We start from the raw sequence: 26,204 nt of genomic DNA, 5'->3' as shown, positions 1-26,204 counted from the left end.
CTATGTGAAATGACATCGGCATGGACACAGTTTTCAGTTTCTCTCATGTGAAAGAGAGATGACATGTTTATTGACCACCATTCAACAGCTCCACATTTCACCTAAGTAATGACCCGTGCTTGGAACAATTCTTGGGGCCAAATACAGTACAGTACATTCATTTCCATAAGTTTTTACCTTATTGTTTCAGAGCATGTCAACATTCTGGTGTGTCAGCTGCTTTGTTGATGATGGTAGTACAGGGGGAGATCTGACAGCAGATTTATATGATTCCTCTGCTGACCCTACTTACTGATTATCTCACACCAGTCTGGGTCAGATGGGATGCTACGCTTGACTTATGGATGACGAATCAGAAAAGAGAGGTTAGAGGACCAAAAGTTTGGCATTGTTAAGGCATGATTATCCCCAAACACCTTCCCTTCATCCAAATAAAAATAAAGAGGAAAAATAATAAATGAAAGCACTTTACTGAAGTGTATACAGTATGAATCCACACAACTGTTCAGACAAAACTTGACAACATGTATGATTGAGATTTTGACAAACCACTTTTAAATAGCTTAAATATCTTTTTGATTTTCACAAAGTTTCTTTATTTCTTTGCACTGCGCCCAGGTCCAACCTAAAGTAAATCAGTGGCACTTTGTCTTTTTATTCTGTTTTTCAGAGTGTGATGTATGAGACATTAAATTAGACATACATTCACATGATCTGGGCCTTTGTCAGACCAAAAAAAGGCCTAACGTGCAAATAGGAGAAAAAAGCACTGAGAGCTTGCTTTAAGGTGCAACTCAACTAGGCCAGTATAAAACACATCAATATGATGCAAAAAAAGAAAAGAAAACATGTGGAGTAGAGGTAAAATAAGTAGGAAAACATATCAATGAGAGAAAAGGGATACCAATCTTGCAAGAGTCTTGCAATGTCCTGTAACATAAGGGACCGTTCTCACTGAGAACTATAGTGAACACTGAGACAAAAAACACTTTTACAGATAATGTCTGCACCTCACTGGTTGAAAATTATACTGCTCATTCATTCAAATTGCTGTTGAGTTTCATAAATACTGTGTTACTTGGCTGTGAATGAGGTTAATCTTTGTGAAAGTGGAAACAATCGTTTATATAATTAATAATAAGTTATCCTGAAATCTGTTTCTGCACCCGCTGCTGTCCCTCAGTTATATACTGTAAATCTCACAATGTTCTATCAGTCATTCATGAACAGTCGTCATATGCCGTGGGAAGTAAGTAAGTAAGAAATTCCAATTCATAATTGGCGATGTCCATATCTTCAAGAAGTGTCACTTCCTCCTGCGATTCGGATGTAAATTATTTATTTTGAGACGTATCAGCTGGGAAACAGAGAGGAGAGCACTACGTGTTTTTACAACAGTCTATGTGCCCCTGGTGTCTCAGTATCTCTCCAGAAAAGCACATCCTCTATGTGTGTGCAAACATCTGATGGACAGTAGCGAACAAGTAACTCCTCCATTTATAATGATTGTTTCATTCAATCTGCCTGGTTTCCTTGGCAACAGAGGGTGGACCTGGGCTGCTGGCAGCACTGGTGCGGGCCGCAATACTCTTCCAACCAAACAGAGCTTCCTATTGGAGAGAGTAAGAGTTAATACATACGTGTGTTGTAACTGTTTTGTTAACTGATACATGAATAGAAAATAACAGCAGCCTACCTGCACAGTCCCCAGAGTGAATGTCCACCCTCCAGGTGAGTCTCCCCCATGGCATCTCACTGCTGACGAGCTAAGGGGGCCAGCATTGAGGGCCTGAGCTGGACCCTGAGCTGCAGCTGATTCTACATCCGGCGCTATAGCTGGTTGGGTTTGTGCGGATGCAGCGGGAACAGCCTGTGTATTTTGGTGTTGTGGTGTTGAGACCGTTTCCTCCTCGATGGGTGTATCTTGTGAGCCGCCCAGAACAGAGGAAGAGTTTGAGAGTGGTGGAACTGACCCAGAGACATAACTGGGTGCTGGACTACTCTCCCCCGAGGCGCTGGGGGGAGTGTGAGAGTGAGTGTGTTTCTTTCTGCGGAGCGTGTCGATCCAGCTGGAGCTGTGTCTGGAGGCAAAGGTGGCCAGGGCCAGCGAAGAGAGCCTCATGTTCTTCCCTGAGGTGATCAGCTCTCCAAAGCCCTCCTGGTGGGCAAAGGCGTAGCCTGACCTCCTAGAACCACCCCGAGTGCCCAGACGACCCTCTGACACGCTTCCCACGCCACGCCACGCACCTCCCACGCTGCGTCCTACTGGCTTCCGCTTCTTCTGCCGCACCAACTGAGTGTAGCGCACCTGGAGCACGAACAGAAGAGAGGAGGGCGGACATCATTTATAGACTTAGTGACATGTTATTGTTGGTTCATCACAGTCTACTTGATCATTAAAGGCTACATGGAAACACAAGAAACCAATATTCAAGGTTGGTAAATGATCATATTGATTGATGACTCTCTTGATTGCTCTTGTGCCACTTGTATGCCGTGCATTTTTCAAAATCAAACTGCTCTTGACATTTTTTCCCTGACACTCAAACTCAAGACTTTTTGCACTTGATAGCGTAAACTACAAACTACAAATAATCAACAACGGAACACAACATGATGTCAGTGGCTTTGTTTGGATGTTCAGCTAGCTCAAGACACAGTGACTGAGAAGGCCACACACTCATCTTATATACGTGCGCCAAAATCAGCTTGCATCATTACGGTCCACTGTTCATGTCAATATTTGCACAGTATTTTAAGTGCATGAGGTCAGTCATGGTAAGCATGAATTCATCAATCATCACATACTCAGATGAACTGTTTGTATGTTTGCAGTTAATTATCGACTGAGCCCAGTTTCCACCTGACATGATGGAAGTCAAGATGGATATGATGCAATGAAGACGATGGAGACATCAGTGTTAGAAACGTCGTGTTTTTGTGTGTTTTCTCACCGTGTCTGAGAGCTGAGGTTTAAGGTCCAGCTTGAGGAAGCGGAATGCCAAAACTGGAACTATGCATATTGCTGTTGCCAGTGCAATAGTTAACCACACGACTGGTTGCAATAATGTGCTCTGGGCACTACCTGTCGTTACAAACATAAACATGGACACACAAACATGACATTTTAGGAATTTATAGAACTTTGAACACACATGAAAATTAGACATCTTTGCTTAATGATCTGACTGGTGGAGTGAAATGATTTCAGGAGGTGACTACAGTGAACATCAATTCCTAATTTAAGTGTTGGTGAATATTAAGTGTTTACAAATCTTCACATTTGTCTTTGGGTGTGGCTGGGCACGTGATACAGCCTGAACAATATATTCATGTGCTGATATCATCAACAGACATAAGCTTATTACATGTGTAAGGGCATTTTTTGTTATGTATATCTGACTTGATTTTTCCAGATTCAATCTTAATATACTTTTGCTACATTTACTTTTAATTTAGCATCACTGTTTGTGATTACTTTGTGTAAAGAATATTGGCTACATATTTCTCTCTATGTTGAAAATACAGTATTGTGTGTGACGGACAAGTAAACAGAACAAGGGGACTGACCTACAAAGTGGAACTGATTAGGAAAGATCCTGAAGAGGGTCTGACTGTGCAGAGCGAACATGATGGTGAAGTAGGAGCCCAGAGAGCCCCACACAAACACATGGTTGATGACTGTCCAGAAGCCTGTGTCAAGAGCGATCTACACACAAAAGCACATGCAAAAACAACAGCTGAGGTGCACAGTTAATACACAGTGATGGAACAAACAGCAGTTAAATATAGAGGTTCCCAGCTCTAAGGAAAGCCAACACCACTCTGGGCTCAATCACCTGTACGCTGACCACAATGACCAGGGCTGTTGCCGTGGTGACAGCAAAGGTCTGGTAGTCAGCGAGGGGCACTCCGTTGCTCTGAGTGGCATCAGACAGGATAGCGTAGGGGACAAAAAACAGCACCACTGATGTGTAGATGCCCTGGGCGATGCAGATGAAGAACTCTTTCTTGTTGAAGAGGAGGTTGAGCTGCCCAGGCTCGTACAGTTTAGGATACTCCAGACTCCTTTGGTCAGGAACATCCTACAATAAGACAGTAAATGAGGGACTGCACTGATGAAAACAAATACCTGTAGGCCTTGCTCTAGTTTACCTTTAAATTACATGAATAAGCCATGCTAGTGACTATGACCTAAATGCTAATTTCAGCATGCTAACCTGCTCGCAATGAAAATATCAATTAATATTACGCAGATGTTTAACAGGTATAGTGTTTACCATGTTCACCACCTTTTGCACATTAGCATGTGAATTAGCACTACACACACAGTACAGCTAAGGCTGAAGGGAATGCAACAAAAAGTACTGGACAAATTAAAAGTTTGAGTTGATGATGGCACTGAATGAAAAGTTAAGGGATCATCAAAGTTACTGCAATTCATCCTGAGAGGAACATGAATATTTGTACAAAAGGTCATGGCAAACCAACTAATAGTTGTTGAACAGTCATATACTAAAATACTAAAATGTGAACCTCATGAAGGCGCTAGAAGGATGTCACGGAATTACCAAAGTCATCAGGATTTATCCTATGGAGACGGTGAAAGCCCAAGTTTCATAGCAATTTATCTAGTAGTTGTTGCAGCCAATATCTGGACCAAAACCGTAGATTGACTGACCTGATAACCATATGCAGAGCTAGACCACTAGCATGGCAAAAAAAAAATGGCTCATCTTTCCTTACTGTTTCTGTTGTCATGGCTGATACAGATTAAAAAAGGGACGGAGAACTCATCAACAATCATGTGGTTCTTCTGTTTCATGGAAAGAATACAGCATATGCAGTGTTCATGAAATCTCAATACATAGTAACAGATTGAACAGACCTGGTCAAATATCCCCATGGCCAGCACAGGGAGGGAGGTGTAGACAATGTTGTAGAGTGTGATGAAGTACTGATCATACACAGTCTACATGAGAGGAGAGAGAGACAAACACACACTGTTAAAATCGTGACTGTGATTCGTTAACCCCTGCTTCTTGTCCCCATGACCTCTACTCTCTGACCTGAGCAGAGAAGCCACAAAAGAAGCCAAACCAGAAGTGCACCATGGTGAAGGCAAAATTCTTGTAGAAGAAGTAGCAGAGGAAACGGCACATGCGCAGGTAGGACCAGCGGCCGTGGACAAGCAGGAGGCGCTGAAGGAAGCGGAACTGGGAGAAGGAGTAGTCACTGGCTAGTACGGCCTGGATCCCCTCCTGACCTGAGATACCAACTCCAATATGAGCGCCTGGAGGAGCGGAGAAGAGAGACAGAGACAGAGAGAGAAAGAAAAGTATGTCATGTCAAGTTGTCCGCTGTGGGACTTTTTTGGCTTTATTGAAGGGTTTTGGTTTTTTTTTTACATGGAACTTTCTTCATACATCTAGCAAAAATAACTATGGTATGAATAAGTCATTTGATGATCTTTATCAATGAGCAATGATCTCATCTCTCATCCCAACTATACCCTTTAGTATTAAGTAAGCCCAATTAAACTGTTGTACAGATACAACAAATGTGTCAGAAAAAATGTTTGCGACTGTAATCACAAATCACAGGATGTGAACCAGCCCCACCCATCACTGCTGCACTCATTGCATTTCTGCTTTGTACTTGCATAAATTCATTTGACGACACAGGCACGTATTCGTGTAGACATGATGTACGTATACAGACCGACATGGAAGGTAATGCAACACTTACAAAACTATTGTGAGAGTTGACTGACTGCTGACTATTACAAACACACTTAGAGTAACAGAACATGGGGTTCTTGGGTTGAGCTAAAAACATCTATTTACCTCCTTTTAATCCCCTGAATCAGCACAAGGGTAGAAAACCAATCTTACTCAGCACACTGACTGACAGTATCCTCCTGTATCACCTTGTTCCAGCTATTAATAAAGTTAGAAGCCTTATAAACCTAGTGAGATATTCAAACACAAGACTCAATGCAAATGCAAATATTCTAGATGTCTTCATCATTTTACTGACATTTCCTCAAAGTTCAGCTCTACAGATTTGGAAACATTGGGATTTCACAAAGTTCTGCGGCTTTGATCAATGTTTGTCTGCACAGCATGGGTTTGTCACGAGCGGCCAACCTGCACGTTAGTAGGGTTTAAAAGGATAAGCAAAACATTGAAGATGCAAAGAAATTAGTTCTTGACTTGAAGAGGACATTGCACCTACTGCAACACACATTTCCACACAGCCTCCATCACTACTAGTCATCATCTTCTACTACCATACTTCTGCAGAGATTTTCCATTGCCGACCTCATGAAATCCTACTTCTCTCTTTCCGCTCCGTCGCAACAATAATCCAGTTACACTTCCTCTTTTCCTCTCTGCCATCTTTCATGTACTAATGGTCCTCCCGCCATAACTCACTTTTGATCATGCTAACATCGTTAGCGCCATCTCCTATAGCCAGAGTGACGGCTTTCTTGTGTTTCTTGATGAGCTCCACCACTTGAGCTTTTTGCAGTGGGGTGACTCTGCAGCAGATCACTGCTTTGCATGCGCATGCCGTCGACACAAACTCCATCTCCATGTCTGCTTCTAGAGCATGGGCCTATCAAAGAACAGGAAAGAGAGAGTTGAGAAGTTTAAGGGTAAATGTACAGTAAAGGGACAGAGTTGTAGCTTTGGAGGAAAACTATATAAAGGAGAAAAACATGTTTTGTTGATAACACATTGTTATTCATACCAGGCTGTGACCGTTGATAACGAGGGCAAACTCTCCAGAGATGTTCTCCATGAGGTTGGAGGGAGGTGGAGGAGGAGTAGAGCAGTGCAGCTGTTTCCCTCCTCCTCCTCCTCCTCCACCTACGCCTCCTCCTCCTCCTCCTCCTCCTCCTCCAACTACGCCTCCTCCTCCTCCTCCTCCTACGCCTCCTCCTTCTCCTTCTTGTCCTTCTCTGAGACCATTTCCCATGAAACACGCCTCTCCCCATCTCTCCATCCCCGCCTCCTTCCCTCCATCTCTGTTTCGTGACAGTTCAATCATCCTTTCCCTCGCTCTCCTGGAGAGGAAGATAAACTCCACATCAACAGGGTCATACAGACAGCACTAAAACACAGCAGGCTATATGGAGGAGACAACAGAGGAGATGAACAAGGGATAGGATAGAAGGAAAACAGACACAGCTGAGTAAGCAAATCAAGTAGAGATAAAAATAGGAAGGTAGCAAAAAAAAGAGTAGGTGAATGTCAGGGAGGAGACTAACTGTGGTGAGTTGTGCCCAGATCCTAATGTTATTGCTGATGTGTCAGTTCCTATAGTCGACCTCTATGTATCAGGTGTTCAGGAGCACCTGAATCATTGCATTAAGATGCATTAAGATATTTTAAGACATAACATGTATGCTCTTTCCTATGAGCTCACCATGGCATCTTCCTAACAACTTTCCTTGTTATGCCAGTAAAGTTAACTGAGCTAAACTCAACACTTTTGCAATTTGCACAAGTTATGGGAACTATTGAATGCAGAAGATCATGCAAACTTTTGAGAACCACATATTAGGGAAATACAGTGTGTGCTCATACGTGACAGTCATAGGAGTGTCAATTAACACTGTGAGAAATGTATATAAGCTATTGATTCCTTTATGGACTCAGAAATCATATTTACATGAAGATGAAAAAAAAAATTTGTTTCATTCAGCCATTCCAATGATATTGTTTCAATGATTTCTCAAAGCAGACAGGATTGTGGCGATCTGGTTTTACACTAGATTTTTCATGCGAAGTGAACTGACTAAAAATCTACACTTTTTGGAGGAGTCATTTGTACTTGTATGACTAGTTGCGCATGCAGATACTTGTAAGTAGCTTTTTGGTTTGAAGCAGTGGATATTGTTCAGTGATTCTCATACAGTTTCTAGAACACTGTGCCACCACACCTACTCCAGTAATGCGTGCACTTCTTTCTTTCTTTCTGGCCAACACCTATCTTATGTCATTTGAGTTCACAGTGTGTATACTACAGCGGACATGCAGCTGTCCATCCAAACAAACAGACTGACCTGAGCTCCTGCCGTACGCTCTGGACTGTGTGCCCACTGATGATGAACACCTCGGTCATGTCATCTGTCAGCATCTTGCAGGAGTAACCTATGTTGACAGCCGTCTCTGCAAGTGTGAGAGAGTGAGAAAGCATTTCAGCTGAACATACTGGAGACACATGATAAAGAGACCATTTGCCCCAATAATATTTCAGATAGATTCAAAGCTAAGCTTTTAAAAATCTTCATAACAAACTGAGAAAAGTGAAACTTTCTTCCACAAAGTGAATGACAGCACAATTTTAAAACTAATTAGAGTCCTATTTATTAAGGTGTCATAGTAGGGCTGAACAATATGCAAAATAAATCATATTGCAATCATTTTGACAGATATTGCGATTGCGATATGAGTCACGATTATGATGCGAATGGTAATTTTTGCATTTCACTTTCACTGAAAAAAATATAAAAATGTTGATAATGTGATTTCTTCTGGGGTCTGTACCAGCCAAGCATGTTCTCTTACATCTGGAGAATATGATTTGAAGCCTGGGGTGTTTCTATAGCACCAAAATAATTATTTATGGTATGTTGTGACACATTTTACCTTTATCAAAAAATTGCAGCTCCAGCGATGTGGATATTTCGATTCGGATAATGTTTGATTAATTGTTCGGCCCTATGTCATAATCTAGCAAATACTGGAAATCCTTTTTATTTATCCTTGCACAGTTCTGTTTCTATCAAGAGTTTTCAGCTCATTCACTGCTTATCACCTTATCTTGCCCACATGCTTTTTGCACCAGTCTATGGGCTCTTGCAGCCACAAACATCTATAATTATGTTGTGGCTGCTGTCCTGCTGACCCAGCACATCTCTCCAGCATTGAAACACCAACGTCGTGCTGACTGCCCGCAGTTCTCTGGTAAAGATTCACTCCTGGTCTGTGAGATCACCAGCTTAAACCAACAATATTCTTTTGTCTTGGGAACCCGAATTTGATCTGTTTCTGAATTGCTGACAGTTCGGAAACTCTAGATGTACGCTGCTGGATAGACCTTTTGTCATTTTATACATACATGAATGGTTTAAGTCAGTAGGCGGATAGGCACAGAGGACATGGCCTCAGTAACAATACTGACCTCAACAGTACACACCTCACCACAAAGATGCAGCTCTTCATGTGTTTAAACCTTGGTGCTATGCAAACTGCTCGTGAAAAGTTGTTGCATGTGTGTCTCACCCTGCTTGTCTCCAGTGAGAACCCAGATTTTAATGTTGGCCAGAGAGAGGATAGCGATGGTCTCTGGTACACCTTCCTGCAGTTTGTCCTCTATAGCTGTGGCACCCAGGAGCTGGACATGCAGGCAGACGGAAACAACTTCCAGTATCATACAAGCAGAAAACTTCAGAGGGACTTAAAAGTGATTTTCATGTTATGACTTTAAATGGCTTGAATAATGCATTGGAAAACAAGTTACCGCTAATTGTTCTCATTCAATCAACTGTTAAATAGGTAATGCTCTACAACAGGATGAGCTGACAATTTTGTTCAAGCTACAGTTTAAAAAAAAGGAAATTCCTCTCAACAATTAACCAAGTTCCCTTTTTTATTTCGTTTGGGGAAAGTACTGCGTATGTTAAGTGAGACAAATGAAAGTCAGACTGCTACTGAAGGAACACCGCTTAAATATAAACCGCACACGCACGCACACTCTCTGTCCAAGTCACTGACCATCATGTCTTGCTCTATCTGCTCATAAGCAGCTGCCAGTCGGTCCTCTCTGTAGTCCGTGGCCTTTTCAGCGCAGCGGTGGCTCTCTGACCACGCCTCCCACTCGTCCTCTGACAGGTCCCTGTAGGCCAGGGCCAGGGTCCGCAGCCCATCTGCTGCATACTCCTGACAGACATGTACAAACACAAGCATAAACAATATACCCACAGTCTGACACAAAGATACACACAGTTGCGTTGATGGTACTTTATTCAGCTATTGTTGGGTTTTTAGGCTAAAGTAATGAGCTCTGTCTCATGTCATGGTGATACACATCAGGAAGAGGGAGATGCAAAAACAATGTTACTGCTGCTTTAGAACGTGCAGACACTAGATGGCAGTACACCTCTGTCTGCGAGTTGAAGCACTTGTTTGTCCACTCACATTGAGGTGGTCTGAGGTGATATTCATCAGTTCCTGGTTACAGGGGTGGAGTCTCTCTAGCAGCACAGTGTCAGCTCCTTTACAGTACAGACGGATCCTGCCCTCTGGGCTACGCACTGAAAATGAATAACAGTGTGTAATGAAGACAAAATACTCCAAGGGATCCATGCACCTTCAAATAACCAAATGCTTAAACAAATGTCAGTCGTACATACAGTGGGTCACACAGGCTGTCTCTCTTAATATTGTTTGGTGCTGCTGTACGTGTGTGTGTGTGTGCTCAGACTCTTGTGGTCTCACTGATCGGTTGCTAGACCAAAAGTTGTTGCTAGGGCAAGAGTGATTTATGACCAGTGATTTCTGGGCAGTTCTCCAGCAGCTAACAAGAGGAGAAATGGGAGGAACACACAGTGAAATCTCACTGAGGGATAAAATGTAAATATGACTAATATGTCTTATGATTTTCACCACAGATACAAGTTTTATTTGAACCTAAGTTTGTTTCACCTGCATGCACTAAAAATGATTGTGTTCCTGGCTGCGTGAAGGTGCTGATCGCTCTAATTACAGTAAATGAGAGAAAATGTGATGAAAACTCAGAGGAACTTTTTAAAATGCAGACTGTAAATGCTGCATATTTTGTATTTTAAAAATCTTATTTCATCCTTATTGTCGTTTGAATGATTTGTAATATGATTTTCACACACGTTCAGATTTAAAAATCAATAGAGAAATGTTTCAACTTTTTTCATAATGATAAAACCTGCGCACCTATAACAGACATCCTTTTGCGTATGTTGTTAAAGTCCAGAATGGCGAGCAGAGTGTAGGTGACAGTTCGTCCCATCTCGGTCGTGGTGATGGTCCCAGGTGTTCGGGAGCGAAACACAAAACCGAAGTTTCGAGCTGCTGTCACTAAAGCGCCCTCATCTGGAGACTGAGCCTTATAAACCAGCTCTCCTGGGTAGACAGATAAAATAATAACAAATAATGGACAATAAATAATGGACAAGTTGCGTGTTGGTGTCATTGTTCGCTGTGTTTCAGATTAGCCTATCCCCTTGTGCTTCTCACCCTCACTCTTCTCTTCACTCATGACAGTGTGACAGAGGGAGAGCAGGCGGAAAAACTCGTGAGTGTGCAAGTCTCCCACTTTCACTGATTCCAACAGCGTGTCGTCATAGAAACAGAAGTCTGGGTCCGCCAGGGGGTTGAAGGGAGTAAAGTCCAGTCTCTGAAGATAAATGGAGAGTCATGTCTGATAATATGCCATAAACTAGTGGTACACACACACACACACACACACATATATATATATATATATATATATATATATATATATATATGTGTGTGTGTGTTTATGTAAATGTGTGTTTTAGTAAGAGTAGAGTTGTTTGAGGTTGCTTACCTTCGGCTGAGGTCCAAGTGGGTCTGTAACTTCACCTGAGAGCAACACAAACACCAGATGTGTAAGACTTTGTTGTGAATATCCAGCTAATTTCCTGAAAACTTTACACATAATTTCCTAAAGAATTATCTGGTATCTAGCTGTTAATTACAAGGATATTATAAGGGCACATGGTTATTAAATACCTGCTCATTCTATTTGTTTTTTTAAGTAAGAAAATAGGAAACTAAACAGTAGGTAAGTGGAAAAGTAGTTCATTAACAGACATCAATATCCACTTCTGTTTCCAATGGGACCTGGAAAAAGCGTTACCTGTATGTCTTGTCTGTGTGTGAGCACAGTGATTCAGCACAAGTATACTGTAAATATGTGTGTTTACTTACTTAATGTGTGCACTTACCGTAAGTCTGTCCATTGATGGAGCACTTGTTGAAGCTCATGATGTTCTGAGTGAGAGTTCCAGTCTTGTCACTGAATATGTATTCAACCTAAAAATAAATTGAATAGGTTTAAAAATAATATTAAACTAGGTTTTAAAAACACTGTATTCTGAACTTTAAAAAAAAATCATTACAATGGGTTTAGCTTATCCTGACCATAGCCTGAGAAAGTGAAACAGTCTTCAGCCCAATCTATGAAATCTCCTCATCTATGAATTTAGATTCTGCTCAATCTGCAGGTGCATTTCATTTGTGAAGCATGAAACAAGTGGTTCCTTCTTTCAGTTACTGTAGAAATTATTTTTTAAATGAATGCAAATGGAAAATTGATTAACAAAGCATCAGAAGCATCAGAAAAGCAACAGAAACTAGGATGGACGAGCAGAACATGCATGAAATATCATTATCACTCACACACACACACCCACACACACACACACACACACACACACACAACACACACACACACACACACACACACACACACAGACACACACACACACACAGTATTTGATATCGAAGTGTGGATGCCCACCTGGCCCAGCTCCTCGTTCAGAGTGGTGGTCCTGGCCTCAGCTGCTGTGTTACACTGTGAGCAGAACATCTGCTGGTCCCAGTTAATGAAGTAGCTGTGACCCAGCCTGATCACCTCCACACTGATACACAAACAGGAGAGAGAGAGAGAAAGAGAGAGAGAGAGAGAGAGAGAGTTAAATGAAAAACTGAAATACAGGCAACAGCATATTAAACACTCTCTTCACTGTTTGTGTTTTATATTTGTCCTCCATCGCTCTTACATACACCTTGTCTCTTAGTCATAGACTTCTCCTCACCTGACATACAGAGAGATAGGCACCACGGTGTTGAGAATGATGACGTAGGACCAGAAGGAGAGGAAGGCGTTGAACAGAAAGTTGTCCACCGGAGGGTTCCAGGGCAGGTAGCTCTGAAACAAGGACCCCACCTCTCTCTCCCACACTGCATTGCCAACAGCCAAGATCACACCCATACACACGAGGAAGCCAAAGATCTGACAGAGACACACAGATGGAGAAACAATGAGGACAGAGAACATGAGAGTAGGGTGCCTAAATGTACAATCAGATATCTTACAATTGGATCTTTGGTCAGTTGAGCCCACATTGGGGTAGAATATATTATTAGAGGGGATATATGAAACTAGATTGAAGCCATTGAGATCATTTCTTGAAATAGTTATGAGCCATGAAAGTGAGAGGTTTGGGGTGTCCTACCCACAGGACCAGAGTGTTCATCAGACGGTCGATGCTCGTGCGCTTAAACTTAGTGCGGCCGCTGTTCTGCATTAGCTTTGTATCTGGGCCTGTGATAAAAACAGGGAAAGTTAGACCTGATAAATGCATCACACACATGTCAGATGCAAATAAATGCAGACACACCAACCTGCAAAGATGACCAGGCCATAGCAGGCTTCAGTGTTGCGGAGGACACATCCTCGTAGCAGCATATTCTGGTTGGTTAGGGTGTATTTCTTGTCTCTCCAGTACAGAGTGCCACAGAAACGATCCAGCTTGTTGTTAGGGGGCTCACACACCACCTCACCTTCAGACACAGAAGAGTGCGGGCGCACAAAATACACACAAACACACAAATGTAAACCAGAGGCTATATCACAAAGTTCAAAAAATCCAATTATGGTACTAGGTTTATTTTCCTAGCTGTATGCTGTAGTGATGAATTAATCATCGTCATGACATTGTCACACACACAAAGGTTGACACACACACCTTTTGTAAGCTGATATAAGGCAAAGTGTGGGTTGATTGGCTGCAGTTATGCATTTTTCTGAGCAGTAGCGGAGAGTGTGTGTACACGTGTGGGTGCGCTGTGCTGACACGAAAGCACGGTTTGGTGTGCTGGTGGGCGGGTGATGCTGGCAGGGGAAGACAGAAAATGTGTGTGTGTGTGTGTGTTCATGTGCAAAAATCTGGGGCAGACTGAAAATCATTGACCTTTATAGAGTTGCGAAAGGAAGGTGAACTGAACGAGAAACCAAGAGAAGAAGATGGAATTGTTTTCAAATCTCACCGTTGAATGAAGCCAAGTTGTTGGGGTCTCCAAGTTCAGATGTCACTGAGACAGACTGACGCACCTTCATATTGGTCTCTCTGCAAGGCAATATAACATATAGTGATTTAGATGTAGTGTCCCATTGCTCCTGCAGACTGTGAGGTACTATGAGTCGAGGGTGAGGTGTGGTGTGTTTTCTGACCCGTCCAGCTCGGCTGTCTCGATGTAACAGAGCCCGTGAGGTTCACTGCTGGACAACAGGAGCAGGTCAGCCTGAAAATAGATATGATTGCTGAGGTTAGCATCCACTGCACGGCACTGACAGCACAGGAACAGATTTGGAAAAGCACTGATGACAGTTTGCATCTACTCCCAAAGCAAAAAATCTGTAATTGCATCTGCAAGAAAGTTAGTAATTAACTACTGTAGTTAGTGTCATCTAATGAGGCACATGCTGCAATCTAATGAAATCCATTGATCATTATAGCATTTGGTCCATAATACAGTATAAATAGCCCTCATGATCACATGCAGATCGAAAACGATTAGAAAACCCTGAACAGTCCACTGCTAGGTTGTAATAAAGTGGTCCTAATTAAAATGGGCCCTGCAGGAGTACAGATCACTGTGTGTGCGTGTGTGCGTGCGTGCGTGTGAGTGTGTGTGTGTGTGTGGTAATAAACATCACTGTGTTGGACACTTACTGCCACAAACTGGTTGTCTTCCAGTTTGATGATATCACCCACTCGAACATTCATCCACTTTTCATTCTGAAGACTGCAAAACCAAGAGAGATAGTAACAGTTGCAGAAGCTGTGGAATTGATGGATGGATTTAACAATAAAGGGAATATTCTAAGTTATAAAGACAAAACATCAAACTCACGAGCCACGGATGAGGACCTGAGACTGACGGTTGTTCACATGGTTGTCGCTCTTGTGACGAAACTGCAGGAAACAAAGATCACCATGATCTTTTTAGGAGCTGAGTCAAGCTGGCTCTATTTTACAGAAGCCACTTGTTTGTACGCTAAGAAATCATCAGGAATCCTTGTACTGTATTTCACTGTAATTTTATCCTGCCTCATGCAAGACTGCATGAGTGTGTGGTGTGTAAAATACTTGCTCACATAGTCGTCGGTGGCATCCTTTACTGCAGTGATGCTCAGCACCAGAGCTAAAGGCACGATGGTAGTGAACCAGGAGAGGGAGGAGATCTGAGGTATCAACTAGACAGAGACAGAGAGGTTGATCTTCATATTAGTTTGAGCAATGCTGTCTGTTATACAGAGACAACTACGTCCGACTATAGCAACACAGCAGACCACTGAGTTCCCTATGAACCTGCGTGCTTCCGTCTGTACCATATGTACTGTGTGCTTGGATGCTATTAAGACAGTTCCAAGTGGGCAGGTGAACAGCCGTGAATTCACAATACACAATGTTGGCTTAAAAGCATTAGCTATGATTGACTGCTTTTTTTAAACTAAGTATTTGTTTGCTGATAGATTAATAACTTCCACAGTGTGAAAGTTTTGTTTTGTTGTTTTTAGTTTTACTAACATGTCATTTTGCTGTAGATGTGATGTGTTTGAAAAGGGCTTAATAAGCAGTAAAGGCTGTACAATTTCCTGTAATTTTGCAAGAATTTAATCAATACCAACCAATAGTTGCTAATTTGTGGGCCAACATTGCCAACCCTAGACTCAAGCTGCTAGTATAGTTAAATAGAATTACTGAATTAAATTCACAGTTAAATTATTTTAATTATACTAAAATAATTAAAATAAGTTTAATTTTTTATTATGCTAAAAATAATTCAAATAAGTGAATAAAATGAATAAAACTAAATACATTGAGTTAAATTGTATTACAAAAAATCAATTAAGATTGAGCTAGATTGATAAAATTTAGTTATATTTAATTAAATCAATTTGATATAATTATGTTGACTGAAATAATAAAATAAAAAAAATAAACACAGTTGAGTTTAAATAATTAAACTGTACTGAATCAATCAAATGTATTGAATTGACTGGGGACATTGAAAACAGTAAGGAAATGTGGGGATTTTTCCAACTTATCCATCAGATGCAGAAAGTTGTTTAGTCTACTACTACTATTTTTCATAAGTAGCATCTTATCACACACTGACACCCACAGAATTGATTTTAGAGCAGTTATTTTGATTTTGAATATCTCCATTTCTATATAAGATTAACGTTTCTTGTTATAATTAATTTGTATTACCTACAAATATCTTTAAATTTACATTTCTCAAACCATCACTTTCTGAGACATATTTCATTCTCATTCCATTGTAAACCAATAACTCTTTACACTTTAGACTCCATCTGCACACAAAGACACACACATCTTTCTCCTTCTGTCATGCTCACAACTCTCTTTTCCATCCCTCCTTCACTTCCTCTCCTCACCTGCAGTATAAGCAGGAATAGGAAGTAGGTATTTGCTACTTCCTGGAACTGCTCAAACAGGTTGACGGGCAGAAAGGTGATGATGTTGTACTTGGATGTCATGATGCAGTTACTCTGGATGATTGAAGGGAATAAAAGAAAATTATTTGATCCCCGATCACGTTTAAGATGAATTCTTTCAAAGATTAAAATGCTTTCTCATCTTTTTATGACAGAGTCCAAATATTAGAATAAGTAGAGGAGAAAAAAGGAGACTCTCTTACCGCATACTGAAACTTTTCGTTGTACTCTCTGTCATTGGCTCTGACCCTTCTCTCCTCCTCTGCAGAAACACAGGACATGAAATGAGTCATTATGGCTCATCAAGTATGAAAACAAAAATATACAGAAAGCACCCAAACCACATCATCCGTGCTGCAAACTTGAAAAATGTCAATATCATAAATATCCTCTGAAGACCTGGAGAGAGACAGAGAGTGAAGGAGACAGACACAAGAAGGATAATCCACGATGTTTGTGCATTTATCTATAAATCAATAAAGACGGAGTGTCTGCTGGAGTTTATTTGACGTCACCAATCGAGACAGAGTGTTGGACACGATCGTTCTGTCTCATGCACATACATAAACACATTGGCACTTTTAACCAAATGAGTCACCTCTGATTTGTAATTACCTTCCACCTCTGTCTCTTAATGACTGGATATGCAATCTGATATGCTATGTATGAATGTGTGTACATTTGCCTGAGTCAAGAGGAGTGCTGGGACTCATTTCAGGTAGTCACAGATGAACACAGATTGAAACCTATTACATTACATTACACTAGAGTCTTAAATCTACAGAGAATCAAAGTAAAACAGTGAAAGTTCTTCTTTGTCTGGAGCTCTTGTACCTCTCCACTCTTGACCCTGCTCTCTATCTTGCTGCTGTTTTTAGGTTTCTGTTCATGCTGATGCCGAGTAGATTTGGAGTTCCCCTCCTCCTCCACCAGGCCTATCTCCTCTAATATTGATGAGACTGCTTTTTAAATGAAATGACTGGCCTGTTTTGCACGGGGCTGTACACAGCTCACATGCACGCACACATGCACACAGATATAAAATTCAGGGCTAAAGCATATATTATGCACAGAGGTTCTGTAGCTCTGAAACCATAAAGTCTTCAACGTACTTTTGACTGATGACTGAAACGCAGCGAGGCGAAACATGAACGGACATCACACAACAGAAGCCATTACCCTAGAATCAAACGCACACACATAAACAAAGACCCTGTGGTTTCCTGTGTTTCTGCAGCACTGTGAAGCCCTGTCTCAACTTGTACAGTTCACACCTTACATGTTTGTCGCTTCTGTATTCAGCTTCACCAAACAAACACAGGTCACTTAAAGAAAATCCATGAGCGCTCCCCTTTGTTGTCAGGTTATGAGACAGATTTGTTGCGGCAGATGAGCTCTGGTCGGCTATAGCCCAGCTGGGCTGATGTCAGAGTGGATTTAGTCAAGTTAGAAAACACAAATTACTCTCCATCTCTGCCTTATGTAATATATTTTAAGTTTGTAGCAGATGCTAATATCTGGTGAGAGTTACAAATGCAACAAAAGAGGCAATAAGGATCAAATCCTGTATCATGGTGTTTATTAGGTCACTAAATATTGTAATACAGTGCATTTTCTGGACAATCCAGAAGTGATATCTACCATGTATAAACAGTACATTATGTTAAATCTGTGTATCTGAAGTTCATTTGAGCTACAGCTGTCAGATTTCTGAGTATATATAAAAATGCACCATATAAGAATACAGTCCAGGGTTGAGGATATTTGATATGTCCTCTCTTTTGACTCTGGTTTGTATAACAATATCATATTTGTCTGATCATGTAGGTGCAGATCCCCCAAAATCTATTCAGTTGAAACTCCCTTTTCGCTCTGGCATTTCTCCACTCTATCTGAAGGTCGTTATGTTGCTTTCTCGGGCAGGTGTTCAACAGAGAGATCTTTCTGATAGGCATTGCCAAGGCTACATTAACCCTCCATGAAGAGGTAAGCTGGGTAAGCACAGAGTCACCAAGGCTTCCCAGCATCTGACGTCAAGGAGCAGGCGATGTCTGTCCCATTCTCTCCCGTGCAAGCTGACCAACCCAACCTGAATGGGTGAGCATCTTTAGCAAAATGCCCATTAAGTGTTTAATGTCTCTGACAGCTTCAAGGGCATTAGAAGCCCTGACGCAGACTAGCTGCTACACAGCAAGTCTGTATAAATCTATAGAGCTCCATTACTGAGAAACCTTGAGTTGCAGGCTTGCTCTGCTGCGAGCATAAGGTTTCCCCAAACAACTGAGACATAAAGCAGTACATAAATATCGATTCAAACTAAAATACTTAATGTCGCACTATCTTACACAGAATGACTAACGTTGGCCTAATCCAAAAGCACTCATTTTCTTTTATCCAGCCCCTGTCTCTTTAAAACTCTTCCCCCCCCATGGCTGGACATGTGAGGGCACGTGCCACAGCTCTGAATCTCCTTATGTTTCCCTGAGACACACACGCTCACAACACAGTTTGCAGATTGAATTCATAACAATAATGACCGAAGAGCATAGTCAGTCTGAGCTATGGGAAATGTCATTGTCCTTGGCGTGACTAAACCTAAGTCAGGAGCAGACTGTGTGGAGAAGTGATCATCACTCACTGAGGCTGATTTAATTAAATAAAAACAGGATAGCACAAGCGTCTGCAGTCATGCGCGTGCACATACATAAGTGCATGCACACACAAAGTGATCTAATTTGTTGGAAAATGATGCGAGTGACACAGTCACAGACTGACGGGCTGGAGGTCAAATGAAGGTGCACATCCAGTGTGATTTGTGATAGTTAAGCTAAGGAATTAGGATACAGACAAGGCAGAGTGGCGACAGTGCAGGCTGGCGCCTGGAAGATTGATCAGTGTCTCAGGCAGCAGAGACAAGGACATCCTCCACTTATTTACACAAAATTCAGATTCAGACAAAATCAGTTTTGTTTACACGTGCACATCCCACTCATGTAAACACAAATTCATAGTCAGCACCATACATCAGGGAAACAGCTATAATTGAGCAATGACTCCCAGTCACATTAGACAAGTTATCAAATACCTGATGGGACAAAGGACTAAAAACTAAACAAAAAAAGGTGGGACTAAGCCAAAACCACTGGTTGGCAGTGAAAAAGTGCAGAATAGACATTGAGCATGAACAAGGCAAGTTCCCTGTTATTAGATCTAGACCGTTTGTCAGTTGTCAGATGATTGAAGATGATGTCTAATGGTGATCAGGTCCAGAAAATAGTGAAGGGAAAGACATGAAGTGGTACATAACAAAAAATGCAGATATGCAGATTAGTAGCTAATATGCTGAGATGCAAGCTACACACATATGTACATAAACACACACCTAAGTATAAAATGGGGTGAGTGAGATGGAGCAGGAATGAAACTTGGACTCAGTTTGGATGAGAATGAGGAATGATTTATTTGAACTGTGAAATGCAGTTTGTACAATCAACAACAGACAAACAAAAACAGTTAACAGTGAAGACAAAATACCAAGCTCGTTTGCTATTACTCCTTCCACACAAACTCGTACCTGTCCTCTTCTTTTTCGATTTGCCTCCATCAAGTCCCTTCTGTTTCTTTCTCTGCAGGGGGAGAACGACTGGAAACCATTTCTCCGGGATTTCTTTCAGTACTGTCATCTTGGCTTTTTCTTTAACAGTCACCGCGTGAATTTTCGGTAAATGATTCAAAGACAGGTGACCGCCACATATGACCGCCACATCTCCGCAAGGACGCGGGGATGAAGGTCTGGTCCCAACTTGAGTCAAGTTGGATTAACCGCGCACTGTCCCATCCCCTGCCTCTCTGTTGCTCTCTCTCGCCTCCCAAAACACACACAGGCACACACACATGCATGCACTCACTCACACACGCACGCACGCACGCACGGTCCATCCCTTGCTCTATTTTGTCTCCCTCCTGCCGCAGAAACACTGAGGTCATTCTTCTAATAAGGTCAGTCAACAACTTCACGGTAATTTGTCACTTGCCACCGGCCCCGACTGCGCAAGGTTTTTAATAAATATTTAGTACGTAGCCTCAATGTTCATTTTAACAGCCTAAAGGCTGTAAAGTTTTTTTTCTAATTGTTGCACAAACGAAGATCAATCATGTTTTTTTTTTTAAATAATTTCTGCACAACAGCGGTCCTATCAATCGATTGACGCACCCACGTGCAAAGTCTTATCCACAACATAAACACCGTCCGCTGTGGGCATTACGTAACCACATAGGCTCTGCGTTGGATGGACGTTACCATGGCAACCGCCTCTGCAGGGCTCCTCCAGCTGAGCGAGTGGCTGGATGAGGAAGCTGGGCGCCATTTTGGATCTACAAGCATGAGCTGATTGGAGCCTGCCCGTGGCGTTTGGAGCCAAAGTGGCTCGTGCAGCAGTCCAGTTTCCCAACGCTTTTAAAGGGAGAAGGTGCACTGCAGTGGGAGGGGCCTGGCAGGTGCCTGGGCACGTGCTGCACGGCAAGCCTCGTGCCAGCACATTAAAGGTTGCCGACCACTATCACTTTGCTTAATGCATTCTCCTAATATTACATTGGGCATATGAAGCTGAGAACTAACAAGGTACTGCAGGTGATCTGTTTGTAGTTTACATTTACACCAGTACAGATAAACATGTGGTTGACAATCACTCTTATTTGTTCAGAGTAAATCACAAGCTATCCAATTAATGTCACATAGCCTACATTTAAGAGTCAAAGTTGTAATTGGGTATGTTATATGAATGTAATTATTAGTGGTGGAAAGTAATTGAGTACATTTACTATGGTGGCTAAGAAGGGTCAACACAATGCAAAAGCCACAACACAAATACAAAAGCCACAACACGAATGCAAAAGCCCCTCCTCAACATTTCAGAGGGAAATATTGTACTTTCTACTCCACTAAATTTATTTGACAACATTCGTTAGGCCTACTTTCATGATTAAGATTTTACACCATGGATAATATAACAAGCATTCACCGTAAAATACAACACATTGTTAAAGATTAAACCAGTGGTTGCCAAGCTTTTTGGCTTCCGTATTACGAAAAGTAGTGTGTAGTCGGGGTCACATATCATCTCACATGGTTTCATTTGAATAAATGTTCATATGATCCAATATCTCACCAAAGGTCAAAGAGTAGAGAAAAAGTCCAGAAACTGAAAACATTTGTGTATCAGAACGTTGTTTCTTTTCCTCTCTGATTAATCATCTCCCTCCCCTCAGATTTATCTGGTGTCCCTGTATATAAAACTATAGATATTTTAATCCAGCCCTACCTCCAGCAGATACAACAGTAGCTGACACATTGATGTTCCAGTATTAATCATCTCATGATGTCATATATAATAATACATCAGCCAGACAGTAGGCCTACTTTTACTTTAATACTTACATTTATAATAATAACTACATTTTACTGCTGACACTTATACCTAAGTGGAACTTTCATGTTAGAATTTTACATGTAATGGAGTATTTTTACATTGCTGTATTGGTAATTTTACTTAAGTAAAGGATCTGAATACTTCTTCCACCACTGGTGATTATAGTCCAGTTAGGTTAAAGAAACTCAGAGACAGAACAGATCTGCGGCAGGGGAAAGATGGATGACATGTATTATCATCAATAAGAGTTTCTACAAAATTCCATCCCCAGGGGCAAAAAACAACGACCAACAAAATTGTGTGTATCAACCCAACACACTCAGTCAAGTTTGCAAGTCCTAAACATGCAATTGATGATGACAGCACAGCGTGAAAGAGAGCTTCTTTAACTTAACATTATTTACGAGTCTAAATGCAATTTATGGGGTCGCTTGGATGGATCCCTCTGCAAATTAGCAATTATATGCATTTTGTATCCAGACCGCATGGAGATACAAGTAAGAAAAAATGTATAACTGGCATTAGCATATGTCGGTCTGTCTCACTGAGATCTGATGTGATGTTTTCATGTAGTTTCCACAGTAACATAAAGACAAACTTATTTACCTAGTGTGTACATTTTGAATGGAACATGAGTGCGAGGCATTTGGAAGCTGGTGTTTCGGGTTATGCGCCAATATGTTTCAAACCTGAGCAAAAGGTGGTTACAGTAGAATACAGCAGAGAAGAAGGCCCCAATACAATCTACAGTATGATGAAAGTTTCTACCAACATGTTAAGGTACTTGTTTTATCAGGTAAAGGGCGAGACTCTGAAGGTCCTTGTGAGCTTTCTTGTTTCACCCTCAACAAGCCACCACGAACACTAACTCGAAGGAAACTAGTTGAAAGGGTAATGAGAGTGTTTAATGTCAGGTACGAACCTGGAGGAGGCCTCTTTCTGAACATCTCCACTCTGCCGGCTTCCTTCTGCTATGGCCCATGGGACTGTCTGCAGAGGGAAAGAAGAGGAGGTGAACGAGACAGGGGAGAAGAAGGCACAGTCATGAAGAGAGGCAGTGAGGAGTCAGTGACTGGGGAGGACACAGTGGAGAACTGAGGGGCTGGAGTGATAGCAGAAGAAGAGGAGGTGAAGTGAGAACCATACTAGACAACAATTCTTTTCTCTGATACAAAATGTGAGAGAGAAATGGCTCATTTTGTTTTAAAACGAACAGTGACCATGCCTGTATTCAGGTGAAGCGCTCTAATTACTGTCATGTCTTTTTTTTTTTTTTAGCTTCAGGGTGTGAAAAACATGTATTCTTCACAATGTGATTAAGTTAAAATCAGTCAGACGTTACAACCACTACATAACTGGACACACACATACACACACACACACCAGACCACATCTAGTGTGTTAGACCCATAATGAGGAAATGACATTCAGCAGAGAGCCGCATCTGTCTCTGTGGCACACTGTGTCTGGGGACTGGTGGCTCGGGCCAGATCCACTATCAGTCTCCTCCTACAGTGGATGAGACAGAGTAATGGAGCAGCATTTTCCCTGCATCTTCTCTTCTCTTCTCTTCTCTTCTCTTCTCTCCATTTATGCTGACCTGTTAATATTACACACCTCACAGCTCTCTCTCACTGTGGTTTATCTGAGTTAAGTAACGGTCAGGAGGAGGCAGACAGATGACAGATGAGGCTGCAGGGGCGAGGCGTTATACGTCTTTGTCTCGTGTTTTGTAGTGCACACTGGAAGGTACAAACAGTATGGCAGACCATTCCTCCAGGCAGCGAGTGACCAATCAATACTCCTGAGAAAGAGCTGCTCTGCCTCTCTCCATGTGAGTTCATCCGATCGGCTTTCAGCTACAGTTTCCAGCATCATCTCTTTCGCTGTCATACACTCTTCTCTTTTATAGCATGCCTTCTACTCACTTTCTACACTATATCCTCCCTATTTATCAATCTAATCAAGCCTGGGGAGAGAATGAGAGCTGTTTGCAATGTTCTCTCACCTCTCTCCTCTCCTGTCTTTCAGTTACCACATCCCTCCCTCTCTCTCTCGCTCTTGCTCTCCATCTGTGGCTGGCGTCTTGTATAACCCTATAGACCCGCAGTGCCCTCATGAAATAAAGCTGGCAGCCCGGGGAGTGAGAAACACCAGGGACACACTGAATATCTGAGCACCTTTCCCAGCCCCTGGGCAGAATTCCTTTTATCTCTCTCACTGGACTCACTGGAGTCTGGCTGAAGTTTTAGAGGATTTGGAACAGCAACAATCCTTAATAAAATGTGTGGCTTTGAACTGCAAGACTACTATCAGTCCTTCTGTCGCTGACTTCAGTTTATTTTACAGTATTTGTAGTCTCTTCGAATAATAAAGAATAACTCTGAAACACCTCTTGAACAGATGAATATTTTTCTATAATATCCGCATCCAGTTAAAATCAGTTAAAAACAAACTACATCCAGTTAAAATTAACTACAACATTAGTGCAGATCGCTGTAGTTTTTTTTCTTGACAGAAGCACAAAGTGAAACAACAGAAGACCAGAATAACTCTAACAAAGTTAAACCATTACGCACTTGGCTGCTCTGAAGTTGAGTCGTGCTGTGTAGTTCTCCTCTATACTACCATAATAAAAATAAATAAATACTAATATAATCAATTTGTGATATCTGCCGTTAAAATGAATAACAAGATTATGGTATGATAATTCATTCATTCATTCATTTCATAAGGAAGCAGGGATCAACAAGCTGTAACAACAAAAGACAATAATTCTTACAAAGCTGAGCCATCATGTCATTGGCCTCGTCTGAGGGAAGATTTTAGCCCTTTATTTCTTGAGGAGAAATTAAATTTATAGATAGGCTGATGTGTGTGGTAATGGCCATAAGGCGGTCTTTTGTTTTATTAATTGTTCTTGGTGTCAGCTAAATGCACTCAACATATTATCTGTCTTTAAATAATAATTGAGGTGGTTCAGGGTGGCTGTTACTTTTCTGATATCTGCATGAGATGCTATTAAAATAAGACTATAGGTCAATTACTGCCATAAGGAAGCGCAGAACAACAAAGAAAAACAAGACTAAGATAACTGTAACAAAGTTAAGATTGTGTATTTAAGAAGAAATTGAGTGAAGAACATTGCTCCATTACACATCCATTAGAGTAAATGCAGTTAATGTACTAATGTCTGGGGTCACCGAACAGTGACAGAACAAACTTTCACTCTGAGTTTGGGAACATACGATTAATGTCAGGCTGCAATAACTTCTTTACTACTGTGTTGGGTGGTTTAAGAACTGTATCTACTGTATGCACAAAGCAGCTTCAATGCAAATGACATTGTCTGGTGCAGTAATAGTAGCTGAACACTTCACAATGTAAACCGAGACACACATCAATATTTCCAGCTGATACAGTAAGACCGCATAACGAACCGGCTGGCCATACATGATGAGAGTGGCTATCACCACCAACTACAACAGCTCAGGAAACACAACCTACCTTTTCAAGTTGGCGTTATAAACAGGTTTCTGGTGGAGACATCCTCGTTGCTCCTGTCGCCGAGGTCATGATGAAGTTTCGGGTTTGAATCGGAGGCGACACTGGCCCGTGATTCTCTAAGGCCACCGAGGTGGGAGGGTGAGGCGCGCTGGAGACACCGTGCCGAGGTGAGGGGAGGGCTCGGCTTCGGTCAGGGAGGAGAGGAGGAGAGGGAGGGGAGGCGGGGAGGGGCTACACCTCCTTCACCTTCTCCACCTCCACTCAAGACCCTGAAGTCGCTGAGGATCTGACGTTTCCCTCAGCACCGGTGGCGTGTTGTCAGGATTTGATGCCCATTGTCTTTAAATAAAAAATAAAAAATAAAAAAAACATCTTTATTGAAGCTGCGAATGGCATGTTTTTCTGTTCTTATCACTTTGTTCGGTTTTTATTTAATCTACACTTGCTGCTTTAACAGCCTGAAAATACACTTTGCCATGTGCTTTACTTTTTTTTTTTCCTTTGGTGTCATACCGCCCTCTACTGTTCGGTCAGCATTATCTCATCCAACATCTGTTCACTGGTCAAGGTCGCAACATCTGCATTATGCCCATACTGTAACACTGCTGTGTGAACTTACATTGCATCTGTGTAGTCAACGATTACAGTGTAAACATATGTTAA

At 41.7% G+C, this 26,204-nt stretch overlaps 1 protein-coding gene across 4 annotated transcripts; it reads right to left on the bottom strand.

Moving 5' to 3' along the window:
- Nucleotides 1-30: 30 nt before the first annotated feature.
- On the bottom strand, nt 31-25,749 carry atp8b2 (ATPase phospholipid transporting 8B2). Of its 4 annotated transcripts, XM_056381273.1 has the most exons (30): nt 25,542-25,749; nt 22,957-23,024; nt 16,809-16,867; nt 16,546-16,659; nt 15,238-15,336; nt 14,994-15,055; nt 14,813-14,885; nt 14,311-14,381; nt 14,127-14,206; nt 13,482-13,640; nt 13,313-13,401; nt 12,893-13,089; nt 12,595-12,715; nt 12,020-12,107; nt 11,620-11,654; nt 11,286-11,445; nt 10,983-11,171; nt 10,212-10,327; nt 9,789-9,953; nt 9,297-9,408; nt 8,075-8,180; nt 6,757-7,072; nt 6,438-6,621; nt 5,070-5,293; nt 4,889-4,972; nt 3,840-4,085; nt 3,571-3,709; nt 2,955-3,085; nt 1,697-2,308; nt 31-1,610 (listed from the first exon to the last, which is right to left on the bottom strand). In XM_056381273.1, exons 2-30 carry the CDS (start codon nt 22,979-22,981, stop codon nt 1,512-1,514), a joined length of 4,155 nt encoding a protein of 1,384 aa, XP_056237248.1. In that variant the 5' UTR covers nt 22,982-23,024; nt 25,542-25,749; the 3' UTR covers nt 31-1,511. The 4 variants fall into 4 exon arrangements, with proteins under 4 accessions (XP_056237248.1, XP_056237246.1, XP_056237249.1 ...); XM_056381271.1 differs by lacking the exons at nt 22,957-23,024; nt 25,542-25,749 and adding an exon at nt 20,180-21,823; XM_056381274.1 differs by lacking the exons at nt 2,955-3,085; nt 3,571-3,709; nt 22,957-23,024; nt 25,542-25,749 and adding an exon at nt 20,180-21,826.
- Nucleotides 25,750-26,204: the final 455 nt, after the last annotated feature.

The sequence above is a fragment of the Seriola aureovittata genome, chromosome 7 (assembly GCF_021018895.1).
Source record: "Seriola aureovittata isolate HTS-2021-v1 ecotype China chromosome 7, ASM2101889v1, whole genome shotgun sequence".
NCBI lineage: Eukaryota > Metazoa > Chordata > Actinopteri > Carangiformes > Carangidae > Seriola > Seriola aureovittata.
The sequence above is the reverse complement of the archived record's forward strand: the minus strand, read 5'-3'. Positions and strand labels throughout refer to the sequence as shown.